Below are 27,402 nucleotides of genomic sequence, written 5' to 3'. Positions count from 1 at the left end.
TAAGGTTCCCTGTATTCAAGCAATGTCTACCAGTCACCTCCCCTAGGGGATTTATTATTTGTTTGTATTATTCCAACGTTAAATTTCTCAAAACCTATGCATATTTCAATGTACTTGAAAAGGGCATTTTTGGCACATTTAGTAGATATATCATAAATGTGTTCAAATATACTTTTCTAAAAATTCCTTTCTGCTTTCCTGATGTAATAGCATGAACAAGTGGAACATTGTGCTATATATGCTATAACTTTACTTATACAGTTTTCATCTTGAAGGTTAAGTAAATTTCCTTGGTCATCCCCTTCCATCATACAATCCCCTCATAAATGGATGAATGGTAGTTACAATGTCCAAATGTTCTAGTCCCTTTAACTTTACCATCCTTATTAAAACATGTCATTACATCATTTTCAAACAAACTTTTTAGATTTCTAGAAGTTTTATAAACAAAGTGGGGGGTGCCTCCCACTATTGGGGAATGGTCCAATCTGGAGAATTCGAGTTGGGGTGTGTGAATAGTAAACTCCCCATTCCCTAAGATGGGTTTATAATGTGTGCACCATTTACCAATAATATATTGAGTTATTTCCTCTATTATTTTCTTAGGATTTCCCTCTCTCATAAAACATTTCCTGAAATTTATAAATTTCTTGAATAAAAACTTTGGTTGAAATCATCTGGGCTAATCTGATGCAGTGACATTTTATCAGACTTTTTTGCACTTCAAAGCATGAAAACTATTGAAGTGCAATTATGTATTGCTAAAAGTCAGTTCTCTGTAAATGTTAGAATTGAACCTATTTTCACTAATAGTAACATATTTCCAAGTAACTTATTTCTTTCCTAACAAATTAGTATGTAAACTCCAAGAAATTTGCAGTATTAAGTACTGAAATTAAATCTTTTTGTGCTTCTTCAGATCCATTCCATAAAACAAATAAGTCATCCAGGAAATGTAGATATACTTTACAAAATTTGCAATAGTCTAATTTAAAGACGTAACTTGTTTCTCAATAGGTTAAAACTAAATCGGCATACATCGGGGCACATGCTGCTGTCATTGCTATACCTCTACGTTGTTTAAATATTTCTTCCTCAAAGTAAACAAAACTGCTGTCCAAAATGAGTTCCACAAAATCCATTATAAAGTGAATGTCTCTTCCTTGTAGGAAGTGATATCTTAGAAGACTCATCCAAAAAAATCGCAAATCCTCAGTTTTTGGAATACTATCTTTAACATAAACGATTACTTAAAATAAATTTTCTTCCCAAAGATTCTTGTCTATCCTGCTTAAAAAGTCCCTGGAATCCTTTAATAAATGGGTAGACTGAAAATACACAGGTCGAAGCATATTGTCAACAAAAACAGCCAATTAATATGTTTTTGAACCTTGTGCAGCAGCTGTGGGTCTTAATAGGGGATTAGTGATGTCCTTATGTATTTTTGGAATACCAAATATGGTTAAAATTTTAGGTGAAGTCTTGTTAAGAAAATTTTAAAAATTAGGTGTTATTAAGCCCTGAATCATATGATCTTCCAGGTAGAAATCTATTGTCCAGTATACTATACTCACCTCATCCCTAGAATTAAAAGAATAAGTAGAATCATCTTGTAAGATCTCAAACATCTTACTAATATAATCACTGTTATCAAATAAAACCACTCTCTGCCTTTATTGGGTTTCATAACTCTAACTGATTTGTCATAAGATCATAGGATCATAGGAGGTTAGTAGGCTAATGGCCCCAGAGCCCTTACAAGCTTAGCCAAGTTCCCTCCATATTCCCAAGGGTATCTGGTTCAAGCAAACACTAAAATCAGCACCTATTACCCCTGTCCATGAGGGGCACATGTGGAACCCCAGGAGTGAATTTCCAGATATACCAAACTACTAAGCCAGTGAAGTTTATTTTGGAACAAATTATTGGTGCAAATGAGGGAATTGTAAAAAAGAAACTGTTATATAAGGAAACCCTGTATATTTTAAAGTTTAATACACTTTCTCCATGAGGCCTGAATAATGAATATAACTGGAGGGTGTTTCTTTAAAAGTTTTTTTAAATAACTGATTAATTGTGTAATTATATAATTAAGTGTAATTAATTGTGTTTATATATATTAGTGTTATGTGGTCATTATTTTGTTACTCCTTGAAGGCTGGTTTATGCCGAGGTGCCAGAGTTTTTATTAAATTTGTTCAATACAAGATTCATGGCGTTTTCTTCACTGGCTCAGTAGTTTAGCAAAACTTTTTGCTTCTTCTTGGTTTGGTGAATTTCCATTTACCCATCCAATCATCCAAATTGTGTTTAAATATGGCCAATGAGGCGCTTTGTTTAACATGAATAGGAAGCTTGTTTCAAAGGTGGGGCAACTTCTGTGAGACAAATCTGTCTCTCCAGCAAGTCCTGTTGATGTCACATACCAGGTTAAGGTCCTGTGAGCAAGTGACCCATGTGCCATTTGACTTGCGAATGTCCAGCATTTCCATTAAAGCTGGGTCAGAGATTGCTCTATATGTAAGGCACAGGTCCCCCTGAGCAGTCTGTATGACACAGAATGAAGTGACAATGATTTCAGTCTGTCCACATAAGCCAGATCTTGAGGACCCAGAATTATCTTTGTGAGGATCCTTTGTGATCTCTCTGATTGCTGCAGATGTTTGGAAGGGAATACACCAAAAGGAGCATTGAACTCTATTATTGGCCTGATGAAGGAAGAGTATAGGGTTTGTTTTTTTTTTTTGGAGGCAATGCCCTTACTTAATACTGATTGTGTGCTAAGGGTATTGCTATAGATGTGGTGGTTTGCAGGAACATCACCCTGTTGTAGGGGGTTATAATGTATTTTTTTGTGTTAAGTTTAAGACCATGACTTTGGCACCAGTCATTAGTCTGTGTAAGACTTTCTCGCAGGATGCTGACATCCCTAGGGGTTTCAGTGATCACTCCCAGTTTGTAGTAATCAGCAAATGTTGCCAAAGTCCTTTAGTTTTAACCTGTACTTTTGAGAAGTAGATTCTGAGTAGGAGTCCCAGAACCGATCCTGTGGAACACAACTGGTTTCAGGTCTGCTGGAGGAAGTGGAGTCCCTATATTGACTTTATGAGTTTTATCAGTGAGAAAGTTTTGAACCTACCTGACAATATATGGGTTGATACCCAGCTGGGTGAGTTTATCAATGATGCCTGAGTGGGGGATTGTGTCAAAGGCCTTCGCTAAGTTTAGGTAGGCTGTATGCACAGATTTGCCCTTGACCAAGACTTTGGTGACTGTCCCAAAGAAGTCTACCAAGTTTAACAGGCATGATCTCCCCTTGACAAAGGCAAACTGGGTGGTATCGAGCATTTGGAGATTTCCTCTATCTTTGTAATTAACGTCCATGATGATTTATTCCATTACCTTGCAGATAAGGCTGGTCAGGCTAATAGGTTTATAATTTCCAGAGTCCATGGATGCACCACCTTTGTTTAAAGGGTGACAGTAACTGTTTTCCATTCTGCTGGGATGAAGCCAGTGCTAAGGCTGTGATTGAAAAGCCTGCTCAATTGTGATGCCAATCCCTGTTTTAATCCATGTAGAACACAGCCTGGGATGTTGTCTGCTCCCATAGATGATGTGTTTTTGGACTTGGAGATGGCTAAGACCTGTTTGTTGAAGATACTAGGCAGTGGACAGGTGTTAGGGTTACTTTGAAGTATATTTGACGGAAACAGGAGAGTGAAGTTTTTACTGAACCTGTCAGCTAGCAGGTTTGCTATATTCACTGGTTCTATATATGTAGTACCATTAACTAAGAGTTCAGTGCAGATCTGGGATTTACCCTTGAAGAATGCCTTGTGGTTATCTTTAGTTAGGGAAGCTAATTTGGATTCGTACTTAGCTAGGAGTCTTATTTGCCTGTTTAAGTTGATGAAGCAGTGTTTCCGGTCTTAAGACCATTCCTTCCTACTCTTAGACAGCAATTTCTTTCTCCTATTGTGTAGCCTATTAATGGCAGCTGTCCACCAGGCAGGTTTGTTTTTCCTTGAAGATCTTGCTTTGATTCTATCAGGTATGGCAGAGTCAATACAATTGTACAGGTGCATGTATAAAGCATTGGTGCATAACTCAGCACTAGTGTCAGTTCCATCAGTGGGGGGGGGGGGGTGAAGATATTTATGCCTTTATGTAAGAGGATGTAATTGGCCTTGGAGAAAATTTTAGTCTAGTTGTTGCTAAGGGGGGAGGGACTTGTGTTACAGTTACTTCTAGCAAGACTGATTTGTGGTCACATCTCACCAGGGATGGCCAAGCACTGGGGGTGGTTCAGTGGTCCCCCATGTTTGTGAGCACCAGGTGTTTAATAAAGACCTTTCTTTATGCGTAAGATTAAACCTATGTTGGTCAGCAAAACTGTTTGTCAGATTGGCATGCTTTCTCAAAAGTTGACACTAAAGGGTATAGCATGGGGTTTTCTGGGCCTTACCTTTGAAGAACGCCATTTGACTTTGGTTTACATGTTGTTGACAATCTGAGATGAATAACATAGCCAGATTAATTTCCTAGTGTATAATTTGAGCTCCATAATAGCAACCACAGAATCAAATTTCTTAGCTGGTATGAATTTGAAATCTTTTTGAAATAAACTAAAATGAGTTGAGGAAATGTACAGATGGCTATAACTAAGCGCATGTTAAAGTCTTTTTGGGTCAGTAGAATTTCCCCAAAATCTTTTTTAATTATCATTTCCTCATTCTTGTCCCTCCCTTGGTGATGGACTTTTGATGTCCTCAATTACCCTGGTGATTGGATTTCTGATACCACTGAGGTCCCATTTCTCACCTCTTTTCTGCTATCCTTTGGGACTGTCTGAGTGCACGGAATTCTAAAGGGTCATCTAAGCTACCCAAATAAAAAAGATGGCTTTCTATATTAACTTCATTGTCATTCCCACTATTAATATGCTGGACAGTTGTTCATGCACTTTTGTTGTTGCTATAGCAAAAATCGAGATTTCATTTATCTGAATATGTCATGTTTTCCCTATGTTGTAAAATGACCCTGCTAAACTTTTTACTTTACTGTCTAATCATCACACATAGGTAAGTACTCGGCTAGCTGTTTTTGTGGACCATTGTATGCCTAGCCAATTTCCCTTAGTGAAAATCAAACCCTCTACTGCTTGTTTGTGAGGTAAGTATCTCAACCATTATGCTAAGTCCAATCCTTGCTTAGCTGTGGTTTTAAAACTTCATAATATTGAATTTCATAGCCTTCAAACAGTAAGTCTGTAGTATTTTTTTTATTTAAGACATCTGTCTCGTTCGTGGATTTTAATATAGAGTCGTTGTTCCACAAAATAATCAGTTCTATGTGCTGTAGACCTTGTTTGTTAAATAGTTTGATGCAACAATCATAGAATGTACTATTCCCATCCAATCCATTAAGAAACTTGTTAAACTGTAGCCCCAGCGGAGCAATGTTCTGTTTGAAGCATTCTAATAATTTGTCATTTTCTAACTGCAGACTTTTTAGTTTCATGATTTTTTCTAAAATATGCAAATCATATCAGCCAATCCAAAATGTTCCAAACCTGAAGGCAAAAATTCAGAATCTAGAACACCATACTGTGAAAATGAAAATGTGTTCGCCATCCAAGCCAAAAGGTTAAAAGAACCATTTCGCTGATTACAGGCAAAAAGGAGTTCAGTAATAGTACTTGAAGCAGTTTCTCTGGGTCTCACACCTTCCTCACACTCCAAATTGCATTCAGAAATTCCTCCCTCGACATGTGAGAGTGCTGCTTTATTAACACTGCAGGTCATGAATGGTGTAGCATGTGTCTTAAGCTGGGATGAAATCAATGGTCTAAAATTGTAATTGAGTGGTTTGTTAAGATTCCCATAATGAAAGTTCACCATATGATTACAACTTGTACTGGCTATGGAATTTTGGGTTAACAGTTCAATTAATTTAGTAAGCTCTCCTTTAATAGTAGTAATTTCTGCAGCTAAATCCTCCAGCGACACCACGTGGGAGTATACTGATCAACAATTGGCTACTGGTGGAGCAATCCATAGTGCAAGCCTACATGCCGGGGGAAAAGATAAACTAACAAATTGCAAAACAAACTTGTGACCAAAAGGTTTATATACCAAGTTCCAGAATTAGTGGAACTATTTGATTTGTGGAGACAAAAGATATCCAGTACCACTAGGTCCCCAATTGCATGGTAGACAAGGCAAAGATCTCATTCAGGAGTCTATAACGTGCTAACAAAGGGTTAGTGTGTCCAGTCTTTTCTGGTAGCCTAGGAATTTTAGGTCTGTAATCTTCTTAGTTAGAAACCTCTTGCATCTTTCTAATTGTTTGATGTGTCTAGTGAAATGCATCCTAAATGGGACATTGCCTGATATAATTTTGACTACTTAATGCTGATTGTAAGGGGGAATTACATTTTTGGATCTGGATGATATTCCCTTAGTAGTTAGCTGTGCTAAACAATAGGACTTCATGAGTACTGCCATTACATGATGACCAAAACAACGGGGATTATCATTCTGAAGTTAGGTATTATCTGTACTGTATACTAGGTGGAGGGCCAAATATGATCATAGGATCATAGGAAGTTACTAGGCTATTGGCCCCGAGGCCCCCTATAAGCCTAGCCAAGAGTTTAGCCCATGTTTAGACATGTCATCACCTGATGCCCCTGTCCAGCAGAGCACGTGTGGAATCCTAGGGATGCATTTTCTGCTTCCCATCCAGTTATCCAGGTTGCACTTAAAAAGGGGTAAAGAGGTACTCTGCTTGACATGGAGAAGGAGTCTATTCCACAGATGGTGGAGTGTCTGGCACACAAATATTTCCTGCAAACAAGTCCTATTGATGTAACAGACCAGTTTGAGGCTGCACATGCAGGTTACTAGAGTGGAGCTTGACTTGCTGATATGCAGCAGTCCCACAAAGGCTGAGTCCAAGATCACCTTGTATGCCAGACAGAGGTAATCTCTGAGGAGTCTATATGAAACTGAGTAGAGGGATAGGGCTTTTTGCCTCTCTGTGTATGGTTGATTTTTGAGGCCCTGGATTCTCCTGGTGAGGGACCTCTGCGGTCTCTCCAGCTACTGCATGTGCTTTGCGAGGTACATGCTGAATGGGGCATTGTACTCAATAATGGGTCTTATAAGGGAAGAATACAGGGATGTTATGACCTCCTTGCCCCCAGATGAGATACTCTTACTTATGAGGTGGGTCATGTAGAAAGCATGTAGAAAGCTTTCTGTACAACAGAAGCAACATGGTGGTCAAAAGTCAAGTTACTATCAACCTAGGTACCCAAATCCCTCACAACTGATTTGAGTGCTAAAGACATTGTTATTAATGTGATAATTTGTGGAGACATCACTCTCCCCCAAGGGGATGATGATGCATTTTTTGGTATTCAGTTTGAGGCCATGTTTCTGACACCAGTCATTTGTCTGAGTGAGACCCTCTTGGAGGATGTCCACATCACTAGGGGAATTGATGAAAATGCCCATCTTTCAGTCATCTGCAAACGTGGTCAGCCACAGCCCACTGGTTTTGGCCTGCACCTCAGAAAAGTATATTCCAAGTAATAGAGGCCCCAAGATTGAACCTTTGGGTACACCACTAGTTTTGGGTCTACTGCTTGAGGTGGCTTCCCCTATTTTGATGAGGTGAGTTCTATCAGTGAGCCAGTTAGCTACCCATCTGGTAGCATATGGCTTGAAGCCTAGTTGAGAGAGTGTATCTATTATGCCTGAGTGGGGAATAGTGTTGAAGGCTTTGGCCAGGTCAATGTAGGCAGTGTGCACTGTCCTCCCCTTGTCCATAGCTTTGGTGACTGTCTCAGAGAAGTCAAACAAATTTAATCGAAATGACCTCCCCTTGATGAAGCCAAACTGTGTGGGATCAAGTGTTTTGAGTTTGCCAATGTCCTTGTTAATGAGGTCCATGATAATCCATTCCATGGCCTTGCAGATCAGGTTAGGCTGGTGGGTCTATAATTTCCTGGATCAATGGATGCTCCACCTATGTGCAAAGGGATGACAGTGGCTGTCCTCCACTCAGCTGGGACAAAATCGGTACCTGGGCTGTGGACGAATAGGGCACATAATGGTTCTGCAAGTTCTTTCCTGAGTTCATGTAGGATGCAGCCTGGGATGTTATCAGGTCCCATGGAAGCTGCATTTTTGCATTTGAGAGATGACCTGTTCCCTAAATATAAGGGGAAGGGTCCAGTACTGGGAATGTCCTGATTTACTGATGGGGGGACAGAGGGGTGAAGTTTTTGCTGAATCTGTTAGCCAGCAAGTTTGCTATATCTACGGCATTTGTATATGTGGTATCCTTGACCACCTGTTCAGAACAGATCTGGGTGCTTCCTTTGAGAATGCAGAAATATGTGAAGAAGGCCTTATGATTGTCTCTAGTAGATGTGGCCAATTTGGACTCGAAGTTTGCTTTGGAGGATTTCACTAGTGCTCATATTTGCTTGTTGAGGCTAAGGAGAGATCACTTCCAACTGGGCACCTGCTCCTTCTTGGTCCTGGATAGCAATTTGTTTCCTTTTGTTATAGAGTTTATTTATTGCAGATGTCCACAAGACCGGTTTACTCCTTGTAGACAATGATTAAGTCCTGTAGTGTATTCCTGATTCCATGCATCTATATAAATGCTCATATAGTACTTTGGTATAGTTTTGGATACTGGTGCCACTTTCTAGAGAGGAGGAGGGTCTGTGAAGTTGTTTATACTATCCCTCAAGAGTCTCTAATCAGCTTTGGAGAAGTTTTTTTGCTTGACCCTAGCTAGATGGGGGTCAGGGGAGATGGACTTCGAAAGTGACCACTTTATGGTTGGATCTTACCAGGGAGGATGATACTGCAGTGATGCTGCAGTGGTTTTGCCTGTTAATTAATACCAAGTCCTAGATATTGTCACCTCTTGTGGGGGTATCGACTAGCTGTTCCAAAGCATTTGCATTGACAAAAATTGAGGAATCTCTGGGCATTTGTGTTCTGGCATGAGTAGTTCTTCCACTTTATGTTTGGGTAGTTAAAGTCAACTAGGATCATGGTAAAGGCTTGAATATTGATAGATTCAAAGAGGCCCAGATAGTCAGATTGGGCATCTTGATTCAGATTTAAGGGCTGATAGCTAGTTATGATTTCTATAAGGGTCTTGTCAATGGTTAACTACACCTGGATTGTTTCCTGTGCATCATACTGTTTGACCAGCCTGGAGGTGTGTATGCCTTTAATATATATTGAAGCTCCACCTCCTTTGGCTTTACTGCCCACAGTTTGTGGTCTGAATGTATGATAGGATGAGTAACCAGGTAAGGTAGAGGTGCTCCCCACAGCTTTGAACCAGGTTTCTGTGACTGCGCAGATGCCAGAATTATCCAGGGTTAAGAATGCTTGCAATGTGTGCGGTTTCATGTTTAGACTCCTAGCATTTAGCAGCATGACCTTTAATTTGCATTTTGTTGAAATTTTTATGTTGGTAGTTTTAACCTCATCACTTTTCCTAAAAAATGTACTGTGGGGGAGGCAAGAGCCTTTGTCAGTAGTCTGAAGCTGAAGTGAGACAGATGCAGGCCATCTCTGGCAAAGCGTCATGGTCTCTCGATCATATCTTCCCAGGCTGTCAGGTACTGGATCCCCCTAGAATGACACCAGAAACTAAGCCGTCAATCATTTTCTGTTTGTACTGAGGCATCATTCTGAGTGACGGTAGAATGCTGCTTAAGGCTAGGGACATACCCGCCTGGGACACATATTCAGCGAATTCAATCATGTCTCTCTTTACATAGTCCAGGGAGGTATGTCTCAAGTCATTCATGCTGACATGGACAATAACAGAGTCATAAAAGTACCTGTTGTTGAGAGACTTGAGTGTGTATGTGATATGGCAGATTCTGGCACCTGACAGGCAACTAACCCTGACTTTCTCCTCATCCAGCCTGGTGAGAATAGGTGTCTCACAATGGAATCTCCTATGACTAATATGTTGGGTTTATGGTTAAGCCTTAGTGGCTGTAAGACACAGATGTGTGAACTATGCATGGTATGTGGTGTGGAGGACTGTGGAGATTGCGTGTGTTTTTGCCTCGATGGCAATATTGCATTTGTTGTATTTAATTTGAACCCATTTTAGTGCACCAGGAATTTACTAGTGTATGTCCTTGCTGAGGTGTTTGGCAATCAGAGGCCGTATGGTTTTAGCACTGTTAAATTGTTTGTTTTCATTCACAGATTCCACTTAGAGAGGATCCTTCACAACAAGCAGCACATGCCTGATATCAGTGGGTCTGCAGTGGCTCATGATAATGCTACCATGCACCTGGAACAGTCAAATGACAGAGTGAAAACTTATTTTTTTGACAGTAAAAATGTTGACAGTGGGAGGCACACTCCTCTCTCCCAAAGACAAAGGAAAATGGTCCCCCTAAGTGAGCTGTACATCATGACCTGTGTTTAGCATAGGTTATATCATTCATGTAAGCTTCACCCCTAATAAACAGTCAGCACCATAACAGGCCACATTTGTGGCTGCAACATCAGTAAGGCATGCACACATTTCATTAGGGAAAGATGTGTAGGTGACTATTGGCTCCATGACTCAAGAATATGCCCTGTGCTAGGTTTTACCCTTGATATCAATTAGCAGATATGCAGGTCTATGGTCCAGACACAGATGGACACTAATCAAACTATCCCAATGTTAAGCAACATATTCTGTGGCCTGCCCAGAAGCTTTCAGCTACTGCAGGGACAGTGGGTCAGTCAACATCACAGCTAGGGAGCCATCATGTTTAGGGACCTGAAGCAGATATTTTTGTTGAGGTCAGTGGCAGCCGAGTTGGCATCAGTTACTGAGTTCATGGAGCTGTGCGAAATTTGCCAGCATGGTCAAGTAGAAGTGCACAACAAGTTAATTCAGGTGGTACATACTATCCAGAGATGCAATACTGTTCACACTGTCTTGAACATGGATGCTCACCTCAAGATGGCTCCAATGTGTCTTCTGCCCCTGGACATGGATGCTGCACTGGATGTAGACAATTCTCATCTGATGTCACTTAGGCCTCCACTCCTAGCCACAGATGCTGTTAAATATATGGTTAATGCTAAAGGAGCTCCATATTAGGCACACCACACCAGGCAGCCTGCACCGAATCCCACAGTTTAAAGTCAGCCAGTTCATCTGTAGCCTTACCATGAGTTACACCTACCCATGGCCGGTTATTGCATAGTAGATGTCATCATTCTGCTGGAACAACACAGCATGGACCATGGTAACACTCCCCTACTTGCATCCAACATCCTTCCTCATTACTTGGACCTAGTATCTGTAGGAGTGATACTGCATGGACACATGATGCATCCAACCAATGATCTACCATGAATGTTTCAGCATATCACTGGAGGACATAATACCTGGGACCACACAACTCTCTTTCATGTCGGTGCTTTTCACAGGTACTCCTGCCTATTTTAGTGCTGCTATCTTCTGACATCCGTCCCACCTATGCAAATGATAGGTTCATAGGTTCATAGGATTTTACTAGGCTATCTGCCCTAAGGCATTTATAAGCCTAGCCCAGAGTTTTGTGGCATACACCACCCCTTATGTTAAAAATAATATGCCCATTAGTTTGTTTTGCCTCTGTCCAGCAGTGACACAGAGACGATTCCCGGGGTAAACCTACGGTCTCCCATCCACCGGTCAAGATTTCTCTTGAACAGAGCCAGCGAGGTGCTCTGCCTCACATGGACCGGGATTTTATTCCACAGCATAGGGAGTCTCTGTGTGATAAACCTATCCCTCCAGCACGTCCTATTTATATCTGTGCTGAGGTTTAAGTCACTTGATCTAGTGGTTCTGGTGGATTTGGATTTTCTGAGGTGGAGCATGTCCATTAATTCCAGGTTGGTCATGGCCTTGTATGTCAGGCACAGGTCACCTCTGAGCAGGTGGTATGCAACTGAATAGAGCTGGAGTTTCTTCAGTCTGGCAGCATATGACAGATTTTGGAGTCCCTTTATTCTTTTGGTGAGGAACTTCTGGGGTGTCTCCAATTGCTGCAGGTGTCGGGTGAGATACATCCCGAAAGGGGCATTGTACTCGATCATTGGTCTGATAAGTGAAGAGTACAGGGGAACAATGACCTCACTTGATCTGGATGTGAAACCCTTCATGATCAGGTGGGCAATGTAGAATGTCTTTCTAACCACTTTAGCAACGTGAGTGTCGAAAGACAGGCCACTGTCAACCTGGGTCCCCAGGTCCCTGATGACCTCTTCTGTGCTTAGTGGATTTCCACCTATATGGTAGCTTGGGGTTGCCTTGTTTTTCCCGAAAGGTATGACTATACATTTTTTGGCGTTTAACTTCAGGCTGTGGCTCTGGCACCAGCCATCAGTTTCCGTGAGACCCCTCAGGAGGATATTTGTGTCGGATGTACTTTCCACTATGGCACCCAGTTTGCAGTCATCTGCAAACTTTGTCAGCCATAGTCCTCCTATGTTTGCCTGTACTTCTGAGAAGTAGATGCCGAACAACAGGGGGCCAAGGACTGAGCCCTGTGGGACACCACTTGTGATCGGCTTGGAATCAGACATGGCGCCAGCAACTCTAACCCTGTGGGTTCTGTCCTTTAGCCAGTTTGCAACTCATCTAGTGACATATGGGTTAACATTTAAGCTGGTAAGTTTCTCTATAATACCCGAGTGGGGTATTGTGTCAAAAGCTTTTGCAAGGTCAAGGTAGGCTGTATGGACTGCCTTTCCCTCGTCAATGACTTTGGTGACTGTTTCGAAGAAGTCGACCAAGTTCAAGAGGCATGATCTGCCTTTGACAAAGCCAAATTGAGTTGGATCCAATGTCTGCAAATCCCCTATGTCCTTGTTAATGAGATCCATTATGATCCTCTCCATAGCTTTGCAGACCAGGCTTGTTAAGCTTATGGGGCGGTAATTACCAGGGTCTGTAGAGGGACCGCCTTTGTGGAGTGGGACCACAGTTGCCGTACGCCACTCTTTGGGCACGTATCCTGTGGTAAGGCTAAGATTAAACAGCTGCCTTATGTGCGGGTTTAATTCCTCATTGAGTTCGTGTAGCACACAGCCTGGGACACCATCCGGTCCCATTGATGCTGTGTTTTTAGCTTTAGAGAGGGCAGTTTTCACCTGCGCATTTGAGATGTCTGGGAGGCTACACTCCGCTGGGATAGTTATCTCTCCTTTTGGGGGGGAGAGGAGGGTGAAGTTTGCACTGAACCTGTCTGCCATTATGTTGGCAATGTCTGTGGGTTCAGTGATTTTTGTGTAATTTTGGACTAATTCTGAGCAAATCTGTGAGTTTCCACCCAGGTTTCTAACATAGCTGAAAAAAGCTTTATGATTGTCTTTTGAATCTATGGCAATTTTTCTCTCAAAGTTAGCCTTGGATGATTTTATGAGTGCTCGTATTTTTTTACTAATAATGATCAAGGGTGTCTTCCCTTTTATGGATTTTGCTCTATCATGTAATAGCTTTCTCCTCTTATTGTAAAGTTTGTTTATGGCTGGGGTCCACCAGACCGGATGCCTGCCCTTGGTGGAAAGAGTCTTGGTTTTATTAGGGATTGCCTGATCCATGGAGTCATGCAGGTGTTCATAGAAGGCATTTGTAAGGGCTTCCGCAGCTTGGGTTGTGGTTTTCACTGGCTCGGGGGCCTTGAAGGATACCACACCAGTCTTGAGTAGTGTGAAGTTTGCTTTAGAGAAGTTCTTCACTGTGGTCTTTTTTGTTTGGTGTGGGGGTGGGATGTGGATTTCCAGTGAGATTAGTTTATGGTCTGATCTCACCAATGAGGGATATACTTCCAGTGTGGAGCATTTTGTCCCCATGTTTGTGATGATGAGATCTAATATATTTTCTCCTCTTGTGGGAACAGTGACTAGTTGTTCCATGGCATTTGAATTTATGAACTCCAGGAACCTTTGGGCTAGAAAGTTTGGGCTTGAGTAGTGTTCCCAGTCAATATTTGGGTAGTTGAAGTCTTCCAATATGATGGTGTTTGGAGATACATTTATACCCTCCAATGTTTTCACAAAGGCTGTGTGGGGTTCCTGAGTTTGAGAGGGTGGCCTGTAGCATGCTACAAATTGTAGAGCAGTTTTGCCTATGGTTAATTGCACCTGGATGGTTTCCGATGCTTCGTGCATTGCCACCAACCTGGAGGTGTGGGTGTCCTTGATGAATATGGACACACACCCTCCTTTTGTGGTGTGGTCCGGGTTTTGGGGCCGGAACGCATGATATGAGGTAAAACCTGCTAGTGCCGGGGTGCTCTCAGGAGCCTTGAACCAGGTTTCAGTCACAGCGCAGACATCAATGTTCTCCATGCTGAGAAGGGCCTCGAGTGCGTGCATTTTGAGATTTAGACTTCTGGCGTTGAGCAGCATTACCCTTAGTTTCTTCCCATTTTTGTTTTCTAGGGTGGTAGGTTTAGAATTTGAGCCTTGCCTAAAAAGGCACTATGGGGGTGGCAAGAGCCTTGGCCAATATCCAGAATCCCAGGGGTGACAGGTGCAAGCCGTCCCTTGCGAAGCAGCGTGGCTTGTCAAGCATGTCATCCCAGGCAGACAAACACTGGATCCCCTTTGAATGACACCAGAAATTAAGCCAATTGTTAAAGCTGATCATCTTGTCTCTATATTGTGGCATCATTCTTGGTGAAGGAAGGATACTGCTCAGGGTCAGGGTCATACCTGCCTGGGCTACATAATCAGAGAGCTCCTCTATGTCTCTTTTCATGTAGTCCAGGGAGGTACGTCTCAGGTCGTTCACACCAGCATGGACAATGACTGTGTCATACTTGTACTTGCCGTGGAGTGACCTGAGTGCTTGTGTTATGTGGTGGATTCTAGCGCCCGATAGGCAGCTTACTGTGACCCCCTCCTTGTTCAGCCTGGTGAGTGGGACGTCAGTGTGTCTGACTATGGAGTCACCAATGGCAAGTATGTTTGGTGTTGTATTTGGCCTTAAGGGCTGTGACTGCTTTGCACACTGATTTTGTTGTTTATGTGTTGTTTGTGGGGTGTCTTGAGTTTGTAGCTGTATGGGTGTCTGCCTTGGAGGCCTCTGCTGTTTAGGTAAATTTTTACTCAGTGCCTCCGAGTATGTCTTAGTGTGTTTATGTGTTTGATTCAGTGGTGTGGTTGCATTATGTGAGACTGATTTTGTGGTGTGTGTAGTTGCCTTCTCCTCCTGCCTGGTCTTGCCAGTCCTGAGTTGAGAGAGCTCAGCCTCCAGTTTGGCTAAATAGCTGCATCTCTCGCAAGTGTTTGTGTTATGTGGGAGGAGGAGAGGGTTGTCTGTGTACATGAGGCAATTGTAACATTGCCTCAAAATTCCCAGATTCACCAACTGGGCAGGAGAGGATGCCAGCATCTGACCCTTCGACATGCTAGAAATAATTATGAGTTTGGTATGAGACAGAAAAATAGAGGGCTTTAGCAAGTAAGTGGGTACTCCAAGTGGGGAATTTGTATGATATAGGAGTACTTGACCTGCAAAGAAAAATGCTTATAAGACAAGGGATATGCTTTAAGACAAGTGCTGAGCTTCTTTTTCCTTTTTTAAAGAAGAAAAAGCTATTTGGAACAAGTGCTGCACTTTTTAGTGACTGTGTAGACTGTTTAGGTAATTAGTAGTGCAGTTCTAAGGGAAAAAATGAAGAACAGACTTTATGGAGCCAGAAAAAGTTTAACCTTGTTAAACCAGCGCTGCCCGATGCTGCTCTAGTGGCAACTCCGCGCTAAATCGCACTAAAGCACGCCAAAGCGTGCTTTATAGCAGGGGGCTGGAATGGCCAATGAATTACCAGTTACTGTCTTAAACCACTCCTCTGAGGACAAACAGGCAGCTCAGCACTCCCCACTCTCACTGGTGAGTAAAGAAACTTCCCTCTGGCCAAACAAGAAAATGGAGCAACACAGGAACCAAATACAAAGCCCAGGGATCAGCAAAATCTGATCACTGGAACAACTAGCTAGGAAAGTTAGGAAAGCAGAAGTATTTTTTTGTTTTTTTTCAAGTTTTTTTACACACACAGACAGAAAATACAGTAAATGCTTGGTTTTTCGACTAAATGCTATCAAAGGCAAGTACACTTGAGTGTATTAGCCTGTAGGTTAACTTATAAGCAAAAATTAAGCTAAGAAGTGCAGTCAACAAATTAAGCTCTGAAAAACAGAGAAAACAGTGATGTTGACAGTGTCCTGCCCACAATGCTGGCTAATGGGGAAAAGGGTAATTTCTGATGCACATTGTGGCCAGTCAGTGGACTGCAATACATTGTTTAGCTGTGTAATTATACGCATCATTTTTTTCTGTGTTTGTCTTGTTATTGGCCATAGTTGTGCACCAGATGCCACCTCTTTACCTTTACCATCATGTAGTGCACCATCTTCTACCTCTCATATCAGCTCCCTGCAGCTGGATTTCACAAGGAATCTTCACCTGGCTCATTCTCTGCTGTGGCTGGCACAGGTATGTCAGCCAGTGTTGTGTGCTGTCCTTGTTCTATCTGTTTCATTATCACCATTTTCTGTAGCATGATATATACTGCAAATCCCTTGCTGCAGGTCTCTGGAACAGCCTGAAGCGTGCCAGAAGATATATATGGAAAGTGAAAGTGGGCCTTCAGCACTCTGAACACAAATCTGATGCTGTTCCATGTAAATGACATTCAGGTGTTGTATACCATTTCTGCCATGATTTGGGGCTACAGATGGAGGTTTTCAGCTTTAAGGCATATTTTGCGTCATCTGCACACACGATTAAACTCCATTATAAGTGAGTTGCTACATATGTTTATGTGACTGTCCCTTTCTGCACTCTATAGCTGTCAATCTGTGTTCATACCTCCCACCTGTAAGATGACCCAACACAAAGTATCCCCATATGAAATGCTGGTAAAGGCAGTACATGTGCCAGATATGGGAATCATGGCAACTGCATGAGTGGCAGATAAATGCATTTCATACAATACACTGGAAGTTGATGTTGTGGAAACTCTTCCTTTTAACCTACCAATGCCAATGGGCCAAGCTACTGAGCATTTTATAGTCTGAAGAAATTTGATAACTACTTTGCAAATCAGTATATACAATACTCATTCTTATTTATTTATTGGATGGTGCATTGGTGCAGCGGTTTGCATTGTCACCTCACAGGAAGAGGTTCTCTGGTTCAGTTCTTAGCTGGGGTGCCTTCTGTGGAGAGTCTGCATGTCCTCCCTGCATTTGTGTGGGATTCCTCTGGGTACTCTGGTTCATTCCCACTTTACAAAGACGTGTCCTGAGTTTTTCTCCCTTTGCCTTTGCTGACAATTGACTTGTTCCAAATCAGACTTTCCTGGTAAACAAATGTTAAATAAAATCAATAAATTGTGGCTATATTGTGTAGAACTTCATGACAATCCTACTATATATATATATATATATATATATATATATATATATATATATATATGTGTGTGTGTGTGTGTGTGTGTGTGTGTGTGTGTGTGTGTGTGTGTTTCTCAACTTCTGTTCATAGTGGTCATTTAAACTCAGTCATGGACTGTTGATATATCTGCCATGGGCAGCTGCTTACAAGTTTCTGTTTTAATATTTTCTGTTATCATATACTTAGATCCTTACCAGCCATATTCTAAAAAAACTCATTCTAAAAAAAACTTGTGTAGTGCTACCCTACTTAATGTTAGTGACTTGTCCTGTTGTTAAAGGCAACAGATGACCAATCTAAGGACAGCTGTTTTCATCTGCCTTGTATCTTAGTTTAGTTCACCAACCTACCTAATTATTATTCTTAGAGGCTTTACTCAGATCCCTCTTTCTTTATGGTAAAATCTCAGCATCAGCAGGACAGTTTAGGGGAGTGTAACCCTGACCTGCTCGACAGTTGTTTAGAATGTGCCGATGATTTTTTTTTTCTAAGAAGACTGAGATGTATTGATGCGGAAAATAATTTATTAATCAAAAAGGTCTGTTGAGTATTTTATTGTATAGTTGTGGAATATTTACTTAATGAATTTTATGGTCCAAATATTCAGCATGAAATAGAGTTTTATATCAGCAAATGATCTTGGCCTTCTATTAGTCTGACTAAATTCATTTTGTCATAGTTTTTAGGATGGTCAGTCCTCATCTTTATGTTTTGCTGAGCTTTGTTCTTAAAGAAAGAAAAATCTGCCATTTAAAACAATACTGATCAGTATTAGAAAAACTGTAGGGTTAATGTCTGCATATTTTGTATAACAAGTCGATTTGTGTATTTATTTTCTAGGGTTTGTTCATTTTGATTACAAGCTGTGCCACGGAAAAGAAGGTAAGGTTTGTATACTGAATAAAAATAAAACAAATCAAATCCATGCACAGTCATGTTACTTAAAATATTTAGAATTATGAAAAAGCAGACAATATTGGTGATAAAAATCAACAGTTTGTGTAAAAAAATTGGAATTTTGTGCTGCACTACAAAATGTCTGATTGACTAAGCTGATTTTAATAACTTGGAGCATTTAAAATGTATGAGACATAGTGAAATTCTGTTTACCTTATGATGAAGCCATGTTTACATTATATCAGTAAATTACTGTTGAAAATGTATGTGAAAGACAACCCCTCCTACCTTAAGTATGTAGTGGGAGAACTTACAATGATTTATTCTCAAAAAATGTAATTAGGGAAGCTTTAATTCAGGACATTAAGAAATAATATGAGCTCCGAATGTCCTTGGGAAAATGATCAATTTTGCCATTGAACAATTATTACTGCTGCTACATTTTGTTATTAATGTTTCTGTATTTTACATTATTACACTGGTAACCATTTTGTTAAAATGATTCTCGTTTCAAGCATTATTAATACTTCAGACTAATGGTTCATGTTCAAATTTTATAATATGATTATCACATCATCTGTTTTATGCAGGACGCTTTACCATAATTGTTGAATGCTAATACATCGTTCTCTGAAAGTGAAGGGATGTCCAATAAGTTGTATTTCATGATTGACATCACTTGTATGATGTGCACAGTGGTGTATAATCCCACAGTCACTCCTCCAATTTAAGCAACCTCCTCAAGTGCAATACCATTATAGTGGTAGCTTCAAGATTATCTGCTGTGCTTTCTTACAGTCTATCCAAGGCAGAGCTCAATGCGCTATTCAGTCTGTCACTTTTGTTAAAATATATAACAAGACCTGTCACGGGACTAGGCAAGGACTCTTATTTAGAATAAGCAGTTACAAAGAAACCATGCCAAGATCTCTGTGACTGTGGTACTTCCTGACTGACTCAAAACTATGCTATTTAAAAACAACCAAAGCTACTACAATATTATATACCATTAAGAACCATAAAAAATCTACTTCTTAAGGGGCTAGATCCCAACACCAAAGTCCATAATCCTGATACAAACTGACCTTCATTGTGGTTTTAAAGGGCTTCTATATAATTCTCATCCAAACTGTAACCTTGCTTAGCCCACTGCCATTGAATTCTGATCAAAGAAAGTCATGTTGTGGAGAAAGTAGTATTTCCTAAATGCAAGGCTTCTAATGACCCAAAGAATGAGGTGCCACTACTAGTTCTTGTAATCAGTATAACAAAATGAGCAAAGCTACCAAAGCATTTTTTCAAACATAGCTAAAACATGCAATTCTCTAACCCTGAAATATTTGTGGCTGAAACCAATTTCCTTTCATTGAAAAAAAAGAGCTGTTATTATATCCTGAATGTTCCCTTTCTTCGTATGTAGCATTTGTCCTGACTTTTTGCACATGTGTTACTATGCAGCCACCTGCCCAGCATCCTTCTAGTCCAGCTAATCCTCTTCATTAGCATAAATATAATTCCACACAAGTCTATCAAGTCCATTCTTAGAAAAAAAATCATTCCATTGTTTTCTAGAGCAAATAGACTACTTCCATGTGTTATAAAGACCTGAAACACATTTGTATCAATACCACCTCAACACTCATTCGGTTTTTCATTACTAGTGGAATCTTTCAAGAATTATCAAAATAAACTGAAGTAATCCCCTTGCATAACCATCTCATAGTAATCTGAAGTTCAGAATGCTATCAAAGCTTTACCACTTGAACTGTGTGATGGTCGCACACAGTACAAAATGTTGTTCTCAGTGCATGCAATAAGAAAGGCAATTTATGGGGACATAGATCCTAGCTAAAAAAGGGAAGTAAAACAACTTGCATAGTTAAAAAATAATATATTAAAAATGAAGAAAATTATGGGAGAGTCTGTGGAGAGCTTTTTACTGACTTTCATTATTAAAGTCTGTAGCCAGTCTCCTGTAATGTACTCCAGATAGAAACATATAAACTGGGACACGTCATCTGCAGTTAACTAATTAATCAGTCATAGCACTCCACCTTTTACACACACACACACACACACACACACACACACACACACACACACACACACACACACACATGTTATTTTGGTTAAAAAGGACTTTACTATATATCTATATATGTGTATATATATATATATATATATATATATATATATATATATATATATATATATATATATATATATATATATATATATATATATATATATATATATGGGGGTACTAATTATCACTGATATCTTTGGTTGACCTCTGTTTGTTTGACAAAAGTTCATCAGTTAAACAGATTATTTATTTATTTTATTTATTTATTTTACATTTGTTAACCAGGCTGGTCCAACTGGATATATTTCCATTTTCAGCAGAGGCCCGGCGAGAAATGCACCACAGTAGCATTCAAAAGTTTATAATGTACAAATATAAGAGAAAAAAAATTATGATAAAAATAAATGAGAGAACAGTAGTTACAAAGTCATACTGTTTAAGCAAACACAATATTCAAAAAGAATTATTTACACAAATATAAAGAAAAATTTAGTTAAAAATAATTAGAGAGCCTTAGCTAAAGAGAAGTATGCTAATTATGAAACACAAAACCTGAAAGGAATAAGACACTCTTACATTAAGATATGTGAGGTTGTTTACAGTTTAATTCATCTCCTATTTGCAACAATCATTTAAGACAGTTACTACTACCCAGGGGTAAGTAATGTTAAAAGGTGAGGGGAGGCAGTATAAAGAAAATGGCAAAAGAGAAAGCAGACAATTAGTCAGGGTAACAGCATGCGCATAACCAGTGTGTTTTAAGATGTTGCTTCACCTTTGCTTAAAGAGCGGGAAGGAAGGAAGTACAGTTAGATCTGATGGCAACAGGTTCCAATATTTTCCAGCAGAATTAGAAAACAAGGAGTCACCTGCCAACTTATTAGACTTGCTAAAGCTAGCTAGTAGTTTAGTGGAAGAGCGTAAAATTGAGGTTTGCATAGGTGGTAATACGGTTAGAAAGTATTGGTGTGTTGTTAGGTTGGTAGATTATCCTATGGCAATGGTAAGTTGGGAAAGTATCAAAATGTTTTTTAGTTCAAGCCAGTCTAGCTGCTGAAGGTTCAGACAGTGGTGAGTTCTAAATGGGTTCCCAGTGGCAAATCTGGCAATATTGTTATAGGAGTTGGCTAGTTTACTGAGATTATTTTTCTTTAGGTTATTATATATGGAGGAAGCATAAACAAGAGTGGAGATTAGATGGGAGTGGGCAATTGTAGTTCTGGCTGTTGGTGTTAAGAAGGGTTTTATTCTATATAGGGAGCCCAATTTTCTATTTACGGTTTGTATTGTGTTATTTATATGATTATCAAATGTAAGGTTATTGTCAATTAAGATTCCTAATAGTTTGGTGGTAGAGTCGGTGGTTATAATGGTGCCATTATTTGATTTGATAGAGAAATTGATCGGGGGGGCTTACTGTTAGGTGTAAAGAGTAAGAGCTTGTTTTTTTTTGGCATTCAAAAGGAGGCAACGTTTTAAGAACCATGCCTCGACTGAGTTAAATACTGTCTGGGTTAGGGATTGTAGTTCAGATGTGGAGTTGGCAGAACATATGAGCATGGAATCATCTGCATATTGTATGCAGGTAGCTTGAAGCATTGCTAAGTGAAGGTCGTTGATGAATACTGAGAATAGAAGTGGACCGATAATGAAGCCCTGAGGGACTCCGAGGGAGACTGGCAGGTGGGAAGATAGTTTATTCTCCCAAAGGACTGCTTGTTGCCTATTGTTAAGGTAGGACTTAAACCAGAGAACAGCTCTGTTGTCAAGAGCAAGGGATTCAAGAGTGTTTAGGAGTAGGTGGTGGTTGACCATTTCAAAGGCTTTTGACAGATCAATAAAGAGTGCTGATGAGAGGATGTTCTTATTACGGTTTTTATTGATAGAGTCGGTGAAAGATAAGAGGGCTATGGTGGTACTATGAAATGGCCCATGCTGACAGTTAGCTAGTATATTATGTTGTGTTAAGTGGTTAATTAGTTGGTGGTGAATGCATATTTCCATAACTTTTGCTAAGGGTGATAAGAGAGTTATAGGCCTGTAGTTGGAATGCTCATTGGAGTTTCCGCCTTTATGTAAAGGGATAATGTGGGAGATTTTCCAGATATCAGGGATTGCTCCTTCATTTATGGTTCTGTTTATAAGGATGAATACAGGATAAGCAACTGCTTTAGCTGCTTTTTGCAGGTATTCAGATGGTATTTGGTCAGCAGAGGAGTACATGGCTTAAGTTTATGCTCACCTTATTTATTTTTAGCTAGGATCAGATGGGCAAGATCACACAATTCTCTGGATTGGGAAATATTCCCTTTTCACACCACTGTGCAATCTCAAAGTTGGTATATAGAATGTGCAGGGAGTGTGAGAAGCAGGGGGTAGGGGAGGGTTGCCCCTTGAAAAAAAATATGTTTTATGGTACTTTTTAAAAGTTTTGTTTTACAAGCAGTAAGATTTTTGCTAGGCACCTGGATAGTAGAATGTTGACATTACCAAAGTCGACCTTCTGTGATCAGTGTTGTGAACATCAATATTTATTAATTTGCTCACACACACACACACACGCACACACACACACACACACACACACACACACCTCTCTCTCTCTCTCTCTCTCTATATATATATATATATATATATATATAAATAACTTTGCTCAGTATATATTGTACTATAGTACTATAACATGGTGGTTCTCACTATTTGTAAGAGTGCAGGTGACTAGAAATCTGTAAGTAATGCTAAAGTAAATCATCATCATCATCATCTTCTTTCGGCTGTTCCCATTAGGGGTCGCCACAGCCGATCATCTGTTTCCATTTCTTCCTGTCCTCTGCATCTTACTCTGTCACACCAACCACCTGTATGTCCTGTTTCACTACATCCATAAACCTTATCTTAGGCCTTCCTCTTTTCCTGTTACCTGGTAGCTTCATCCTTAGCATCTTTTCCCAATGTTCTCAGCATCCCTTCTCAGCACATGTCGAAACCAATGTAATCTTGCCTCTCTGGCTTTGTCTGTAAACCTTCCAACCTGGGCTGACCCTCTAATTTACTTATTCCCAAGCCTGTCCTCCCTCGTCACACCCAGTGGTGCAAATCTTAACATCTTTAACTCTGCCACATCCAGCTCAAACTCCTGCCTTTTTGTCAGTGCCACTGTCTCCAACCCATATAACATAGCTGGTCTCACTACCCTCATGTAGACCTTCACTTTCACTCTTACAGGTACTCGTCTGTCACAAATCACTCCGAACACTCTTCTCCACCCACTCCATCCTGCCTGTACTCTCTTCTTCACCTCTCTTCCATACTCACCATTACTCTGAACTATTGATCCCAAGTATTTAAACTCATCCACCTTCACCACCTCTACTCCTTGCATCCTCACCATTCCTCTATCCTCCCTCTCATTCACACACATATATTCTGTCTTAGTCCTGCTGACCTTCATTCCTCTTCTCTCTAGAGCATATCTCCATCTCTCCAGGGTCTCCTCCACTTGTTTCCTACTCTCACTACAGATCACAATGTCATCTGCAAACATCATAGTCCACAGGGACTCCTGTCTGATCTCGTCTGTCAACCTGTCCATCACCATTGCAAATAAAAAAGAGCTCAGAGCTGATCTTTGATGTAAGCCTACCTACGCCTTAAACGCATCCATCACTCCCACCACAGACCTCACCACTATCACACTACCCTCATACATATCCTGTACTACTCTTACATACTTCTCTGACACTCCTGACTTCCTCATACAATACCACAACTCCTCTATAGGTACCCTGTCATATGTTTTCTCTAAGTCTAAACACAATGCAACTCCTTCTGTCCTTCTCTGTACTTCTCCATCAACACTCTCGGAGCAAACATCACATCTGTAGTGATCTTTCCTGGCATGAAACCATACTGCTGATCATTAATCATCACTTCCCTTCTTAACCTAGCTTACACTACTCTTTCCTATAACTTCATGCTGTGACTGATCAATTTAATCCCTCTGTAGTTACTACAGCTCTGCACATCATCCTTATTCTTAAAAAATCGGTACCAAAACACTTTTTCTCCATTCCTCAGGCATCCTTTCACTTTCCAAGATTTCATTAAACAATCTGGTTAAAAACTCCACTGCCATTTCACCTAAACACCTCCTTGCTTCCACAGGTATGTCATCTGGACCAACAGCCTTTCCGTTCTTCATCCTCTTCATAGCTATCCTTACTTCTTCCTTGCTAATCCATTGTACTTCATGATTCACTATCCCCACATCATCCAACCTTCTCTCCCTCTCATTCTCTTCATTCGTCAACCCCTCAAAGTACTCTTTCCATCTCCTCAACACACCCTCCTCGCTTGCATGTTTCCCTCATTATCCTTTGTCACCTTTACCTGCTGCACATCTTTACTAGCTCGGTCCCTCTGTCTAGCCAATTGGTACAGGTCCTTTTCTCCCTCCTTAGTGTCCAACCTTTCATACAACTCTTCATATGCCTTATCCTTAGACTTCACCACCTCTCTCTTTGCCATGCACTTCATCTCCTTATACTCCTGTCTACTTTCTTCATCTCTCTGACAATCCCACTTCTTCTTTGCCAATCTCTTTCTCTGTACACTCTCCTGTACTTCTTCATTCCACCACCATGTCTCCTTGTCGTCCTTCCTCTGTCCAGATGTCATACCAAGCACCTTTCTAGCCATCTCCCTTACTAGCTCTGCTGTAGTTACCCAGCTATTTGGTAACTCTTCACTGCCACCCATTGCCTGTCTTAACTTATCCCTGAACTCCACCTCACAATTACCCTTTTTCAATTTCCACCATTTGATCCTTGGTGCTGCCCTCACACTCCTCCTCCTCTTCTTGATCACCAACGTCATCCTACAAACCACCATCCTATGCTGCCTAACTACAATTTCCCCGGTCACCACTTTACAGTCTTCAATCTCCTTCAAACTGGCCCTCCTACATAAGATATAATCCACATGTGTGCATCTTCCTCCACTCTAGTATGTCACCCTATGCTCCTCCCTCTTGTTAAAATACGTATTCACCATAGCCATGTCATCTTACCTTCTGCATTCCTTTGTTTAATGCCATACCTACCCATCACTTCCTCATCCCCTCTGTTCCCTTCACCAACATGCCCATTGAAATCTGCTCCAATCACCACTCTCTCACACTTGGGTACAGTCATCACCACTTCATCCAATTCACTCCAAAATTTTTCTTTCTCATCCATCACACACCCAACTTGTGGAGCATATGCACTAACAACATTCATCATTACACCATCAATTTCCAGCTTCATAAACATCACTCTATCCAACACTCTTTTAACCTCCAAAATACTCTTAGCATACTGTTCCTTCAGGATAATGCCTACGCCATTTCTTTTCCCATCCACACCATGATAAAACAATTATATAACAATTTGAACACACCTCCGATACACCTACTCCCCTTCCATCTGGTCTCATACACACACAATATACCAACCTTCCTTCTGTCCATCATATCAGCTAACTCTCTCCCTATACCAGTCATACTGCCAACATTCAAAGTTCTGACCCTCACTACCTCAGTCCTAGTCTTTCTCCTCTCTTCTTGCCTTCGGCCATGCCTTCTGCCTCTTCTCCTCCTTCGGCCAACAGTAGCCCAATTTCTGCCAGCACCCTGTTGGCTAACAGTACTGGTGGCGAAGTAAATGTTTCTGTTAAATTGTACCTGTCTTTATTAGTAAGAACAGGATCATTTAATGATCTTTTGAATGTAATCTAATTAGAAAGCTGAGTGAAGTCCAGTCAAAAAGTATTTGCTGCTTGTTGAAATGAAGCGGGTGTCTAAAGCAGTGTCACCAGGAGAAGGAATCAAACACAGTTAAGGAAGACCTTGAAAAAGAATCTGGAGATTGTACCTGACAGAGCTGTCAATATACCTTGTTTCCCAGAAGGGCAAGCAAGAGTTAAGGGTTCTTGCTGTGCATTTAGTTAAATCAAAAGATTTTGTTTTGCTTTAAAGAACCTGCCTTATCCTCTTTTTGAATATAAGAATCTGTATTGTTTTCATAAAGCCTGACAGCCCCATCTGCTTACATCTTCCACATTGGTGGAGAAAGTGAGTATTTTTCAACAATTTGTTAATGCCAAAGTCCTCAAAATACTCCTATTGCTGCCATCACTGGAGATGTAGTAAAGGCGTGAAAGCTGATTGGACACACAAGTTTATGGATTTTGAAACATTAAATGAACATTTGGGAAGAGATAAATATGTTTTTAAGGGGTTATGGTCCGATAAATTTTCTTTACCTAGATCAGTAATACTTATGAATGCCCCACTTCCTGTATGTGTAAAAGTCAAACAGCAAAAATATTTCCTGCTCTCTTGTCAGTTGCTAGAAAAGTTATTACAAAAAAATTGGAATTAGAACTCATTTCCTCCATTCAAGGAATTTTTAAATTTAACAGCAATACTATGTGAAACTGAAAAAGAAATTATCAGAATAAGATCTATAAATCATAGTAAGATGTTTAGTTGTTGGGATAACCTTGAAATACCAAGACTCTTAATGTGTTAATTGTATAAGATTACCTTGATGATCCAATGTATTTCTATCATTCTTTAATAGTATGTAATGAAGAATTTCTTCCTCTCTCTGGACATATTGTAAATATGTTAAATTAATAAAATTTGTCTTATAAAAAACAGACTTACATGAAGGTATAGCAATGTTAGAGACTGTGACTGTATTTGAGGTGAGAGGCTGTATCTATGGGGTTAAAGAAGAAGGTGCCAAAGTTACATATTACAATGTTTATATCAAAGCTAAACATGTTGGTATGCAGGAAGAAACATGATTTAAACTGTGTAAAAATAAAATCCAATGTGATATGAGAGTGAGTATAATACAATC

The 27,402-nt window shown here is 40.3% G+C and overlaps 1 protein-coding gene across 1 annotated transcript in view; it reads left to right on the top strand.

Moving 5' to 3' along the window:
- The window catches only part of LOC122794327 (adhesion G-protein coupled receptor F3-like), a 112,051-nt gene that overhangs the window by 77,679 nt on the left and 6,970 nt on the right, over positions 1 to 27,402 (top strand). The window contains exon 3 of the mRNA XM_044062630.1: positions 18,352 to 18,393. Coding sequence (XP_043918565.1) covers positions 18,352 to 18,393 — 42 coding nt within the window. The remainder of the gene's footprint in view (positions 1 to 18,351; positions 18,394 to 27,402) is intronic.

This window comes from Protopterus annectens, chromosome 2.part1, assembly GCF_019279795.1.
Source record: "Protopterus annectens isolate FY-2018-M chromosome 2.part1, PAN1.0, whole genome shotgun sequence".
NCBI classification, from domain to species: domain Eukaryota; kingdom Metazoa; phylum Chordata; order Ceratodontiformes; family Protopteridae; genus Protopterus; species Protopterus annectens.
The sequence above is the reverse complement of the archived record's forward strand: the minus strand, read 5'-3'. Positions and strand labels throughout refer to the sequence as shown.